The sequence below is a fragment of the Colobus angolensis genome, unplaced genomic scaffold, assembly GCF_000951035.1.
Source record: "Colobus angolensis palliatus isolate OR3802 unplaced genomic scaffold, Cang.pa_1.0 Scaffold302, whole genome shotgun sequence".
Classification (NCBI taxonomy): domain Eukaryota; kingdom Metazoa; phylum Chordata; class Mammalia; order Primates; family Cercopithecidae; genus Colobus; species Colobus angolensis.
This window is the reverse complement of record NW_012116289.1, coordinates 3,883,767-3,888,500: the sequence shown is the minus strand read 5'-3', so window position 1 is coordinate 3,888,500 and position 4,734 is coordinate 3,883,767. Positions and strand designations below refer to the sequence as shown.

The 4,734-nt window shown below is 37.6% G+C and overlaps 1 protein-coding gene across 2 annotated transcripts in view; it reads right to left on the bottom strand.

The window, feature by feature from the left end:
- Positions 1–344: 344 nt before the first annotated feature.
- The window catches only part of HERPUD2 (HERPUD family member 2), a 60,984-nt gene continuing 56,594 nt past the window's right edge, over positions 345–4,734 (bottom strand). For both annotated transcript variants that reach the window (XM_011950170.1, XM_011950171.1), the window contains exons 7-9: positions 2,820–3,143; positions 1,997–2,114; positions 345–1,535 (exon numbers count right to left, since the gene is read on the bottom strand). In XM_011950170.1, the coding sequence (XP_011805560.1) occupies positions 1,374–1,535; positions 1,997–2,114; positions 2,820–3,143 (604 nt within the window). In that variant the 3' untranslated portion in view covers positions 345–1,373. The remainder of the gene's footprint in view (positions 1,536–1,996; positions 2,115–2,819; positions 3,144–4,734) is intronic.

The following is a 4,734-nucleotide window of genomic DNA, read 5'->3' as shown; positions in this document are numbered from 1 at the left end:
TCTGTTATCTAATCATATACATAATTTTTTTTTCCTGGGCCAGTACCACACTCATAATTTTATAATGCATTTCATGTGAGATAAAGTTCTCCCGCCCATATTTGTTTTATTTAGCTATCCCATAAGAAACTTACTGCCTTCTCATGATACATTAACTTGGCTTTCACAGGGATTTTTAAACAAACTAATGAGGTTTCAGACAATCTAACTAGGAGATATCCATCTGGGATGAAAAGAGGTGTAAATGACTTTTAAGACTTCAGCAACCCTTCCAAACAACTACTAAAATTTATATAATTTTTGCATGTAATGGGTGAAGAGTTTGAACAAATATCCCATAAAACTGTTTACCATAATTGACTTTTTATTTAAAAAATTACACTGAGCAATTTCCAGCATATCTTTTTTTTATAAAAGTACTGCCTATATCAAACATTTTATATCACGTTAATTCCATTGAAGAGCTGCCTTTTTCTGTTAAGGTACTGATTCCAATTGATGGGATACATGCCCTTAAAATAGAAAGTTTCCATTATTTATTCAAAGGTCAAAATTAAGATTATTGGCAAGTTTATTGCTTTATGGCTGGGCAAGATGCTACTAGCACATTTTAGGTAAATAATATTCTTTATTAAAAACTATGAGGTCATTCTGTTTAAAACTTTCAAGATAATTCACAGAAAATAGATATATTTATTCAAATTAAACATTAAAGGGCCAGGCTACTAGCTATAGACATTTATATGTGAAGCAGCTCTTTTTTTTTTTTTTGAGACTGAGTCTCACTCTGTCACCCAGGCTGGAGTGCAGTGGCCCAATCTCAGCTCACTGCAACATCTGCCTCCTGGGTTCAAGCAATCCTCCTGCCTCAGGCTCCCAAGTAGCTGGGATTACAGGCGCGTGCCACCACACCTGGCTAATTTTTTTTGTATTTTTAGTAGAGACGGGGTTTCGCCATGTTTGCCAGGCTGGTGTCGAACTCCTGACCTCAAGTAATCCACCCGCCTCGGCCTCCCAAAGTGCTGGCATTACAGACGTGAGCCACGGTGCCCGGCCAGTGAAGCAGCTCTTTAAAGAAATAAGACATGAAAGTAGGTCTGTCCTGGTATACTACACATAATTGAAATGAATAACACCTGGAAGACCAATATTGTTACGCTATGTTCTGTTAGGATCTTAAAAAAAAAATTCAGACATTTAGTAGTCCATTTGTGCTTAAAATATTCATATGCATGAGAAGCCTAAAGAAAAAAAACACCTCTGTACATGATGATCAAAAGAAAGTTATAAATTTTTTTGAAATTGCACTGTTATTTAAACCACTTTCCTAAAGAGGGTTCAGACCCTCCTTGTAGCTGGCACAGTTTTTCAGGTCAATTGGCAACCTGGGGAGGCCCCTCTGGTATTAGTGAAGTAAAGAAGGTGGTGATGAAAGACCAAGCTGAAGCCACTAATCCAGGCCTTTGAATTGCACTGGCATCTTCACCTGCATCTTCTCCACTCTCGTCTTCAAGCCCATCATCCATAAGACGCTCCTTTCAAGCAAAACAAGAAACATACTCCTCAGTGATGTGAACGAGCATTAGCTCATAATAGAAGACAGTTAAATTCTTTGTAGAACAAAGGAATATGAAGTGGTACATATGTGGTCATTAGAAATCTTTAAGGCCAAAATTGGTAAATTCCTCAGTGTTCCAGTTTAAAGGGGACAACTGCCAATGCAATACAATAAATTCTTACCATGTGTATAATTTTATTTCTAGACTATTTTCAAGAAAAAAAGTTACTTCTTCCCATTTAGTTATAATATATGACTGATTTGGTATTATATTCTAAGCTCTCCCAAATGAAACCATCACAATTTATATGTTAGCTTTCTTTCACATACCACTTCACAAATACTTATGGAACATCCAATCTTCTTTCATCACACTGGTCCCATACAGTGCTGGGAAAATCTCAGTAACTTAAGTATACAAAAGCTTCAATCACATACCATTTCTTCAAGTTCCAAGTTGTTTGCATTTTGCCCATCATTGTTAACTTCAGCATTATTGTTGGGAGCCTGTTGATGACCTCCTTCTTGCCTAAAAGGAAACCATCCAGCTTGGTGTCTGTTCAATAAAATAAAGAGAAAATAAAATAAGTCACAGTTGTTTTGATTTGTAACACTATAAAATGTTATTAGTGTCCTATAAGAGAAAAATGATTAGAACTATAATAAATAAAAAGACCAAATCTCCCACTTCAGGACAGGGAACCACCCTTCTCAAAGCAATGACAGCAAAACAAAACCAACTCAAATCTCTAAGTCTATCATGGACTTCACTGGCTCTATGTTAGTTATTAAAATATATCAGGAATCACAAATCTTTTTTGGTATTTTTCAAAATGAAATACAACTTAGATATCTGTTTGCCCCTTGGAGAGAAGGGAGCAGGGGAAAAACAGTCTACTTATGAAAAAAATCTGGCTGATACCTATAGGACTTACTATTGGTAAGTCTAATGAAAGAGGACAACCTTATGCAGGAGTGCATCATACACTTCTTAAGTTCTAAATAACGGATAGAGTATATCTCACTGAATGAACAATTTTTATAAAACACAGTAAACAAAAAATCTGCTTCTAAATAATTCTGATAAACATTCTCACTCAACAAAACCGGCCCTTGCTTTTGGCATCAAAAACATGCCAGATATCTAAAGTCCAGCATTCAAATTCCTTCACTCAACATTCACAACAGACTACCCTACACCAGATTCTGTGCTGAACAGTTTCAGACATTAAACCACAAAAAGTTAATGAACATCACTCACAAATAAACCAGTAGCATGGCTCCCATTACCATGATAAACCGACTAAAAGAAGAATAGAAGTATACAATGCTAAGGAGAATCGCAGCTCGTGAGAACGTGTACATCCAGTCTAGCCAGTCTCGATTGAAGTCTTCTTCATTTAGTACTGGACCTCCCTGTGCATTCATTTGAACATTCTCATTCATGGGTCGATTTTCTTGGGCCACTAGGTTTGGAGCTGGTGGGGGTTCTTCTCCAGGAACATGTGCCAAATTTAGAGGCTGTGAAGTAGTAGGCTGGGTTGGGTTGACATTTGATGTGGCCTGAGCTGAAACTGCAGCTTGACTGAAATAGTCACCAAAATAAATATTAAAAAGAAAAAAAAAAACTTTACCATACCATATTTTTTTAAACTTCTTGGGGAGCTACATGTATTTTTCATAAACCTAATATGGAATATCCCAACTCCTGTACCACATTTCTTAGGTAAGCACAAATTCCAATGGAAAAGTGGAGCCAAGGTTGATGGTAGATGTCACACAGGAAAGGATGTTCTCTCAGCCTGGTAGTGTAAGATGACAGGGGAAAGGCAAAAGATGTGAGAGCAGCCATGTTAACCACTACTCTCTCTTTCAATCAATTACCTTATAAGCTAATGAGATGTCCAAACCTTTTCATGAATGCCCCCTTTTGTTATTCTACATGGGATGAATACTCCCAAACTCACCACCTACCTGTCCCTCAGACCCATGTTTTGAAAGGCTTATCTAAAAATACATACTATTATTACATTGTGTGTCTACTTCCAGTGATAAATGATTTGTATTAGTATCCTAAAATCCTAAATACATCTCAGATAACAACCCTTTCACCCCAATACTGATTTGGAAGAACTCCAACTGGGGACCACTGGTCCTTGTCAAGTTAGAACTAGAATTGTGATTCTGAGGTTTGCTTATAATTTGATTGCTTAAAATTTCCCATTAAAGAGTAAATTTCCCAGAAAAGTGATAATATATCTTGGATTTGCTTTAAATTATCCAACAGAAGGAAGAAAGTTGTAAAATAAGACTCACATGAATTGATAAATGTCAAAGCTGGGTGATAGGTACACACAGATTCCTTTTACTACTCTACCTTGTTATGTTTTTTAATTTTTCTACAATAAGAAGTTAACAATCAAGAGAGCACAGGAAAGTTGAATAAATGGTTCCCAGGCTACAAAATCCTATTTAAGCCAGTATGCTAATACCTTGTATCTGTATAGGGCTTTTTAGTTTAGAAAACACTTCCTACTTCATGAATACTCTGATACACAGGTGAGTTACTTTATTTTAAAGGGGAGAAACTGAGGCTCTGAAGTTAAATGATCCACATAAGAGTATATGATTTAGCAGCAAGCATAATAAGCTCCCCTTATCTCACACAGTTCTTGTGAGGTTCACAAACGAGACAAGGTGGGGTATTCAGCATCCAGCAAAGTACTGAGCACAAAGCAGTCACTCAAATGATAACCATTACCATGGCAACATGTAAGATACGAATATCCTGCCTGGAGCCAAGGGCTTATGAAAGAGAGCCTTAGGATACAAGGTTCATAAAGCAGCTTAGCTTTATGGGGAAAAGTCTGGAGTAAGGACGAGGATGTAGACTTCACAGTGGGCAAGAGAATCAGAGGATATCTGGATGGCTGCGGGAATGACTGACTTAATTATGTGTTAAGAAATGTAACCTGGCAAACCGGGCATGGTGGCTCATGCCTGTAATCCTGGCACTTTGGGTGGTCGAGGTGGACGGATGGATCACTTGAGGCCAGGAGTTCAAGATCAGCCTGGCCAATGTGGCAAAAGCCCGTCTCTACTAAAAATACAAAAGTTACCCAGGTGTGGTGGCACACATCTGTAATCTCAGCTCCTGGAAGGCTGAGGCATGAGAA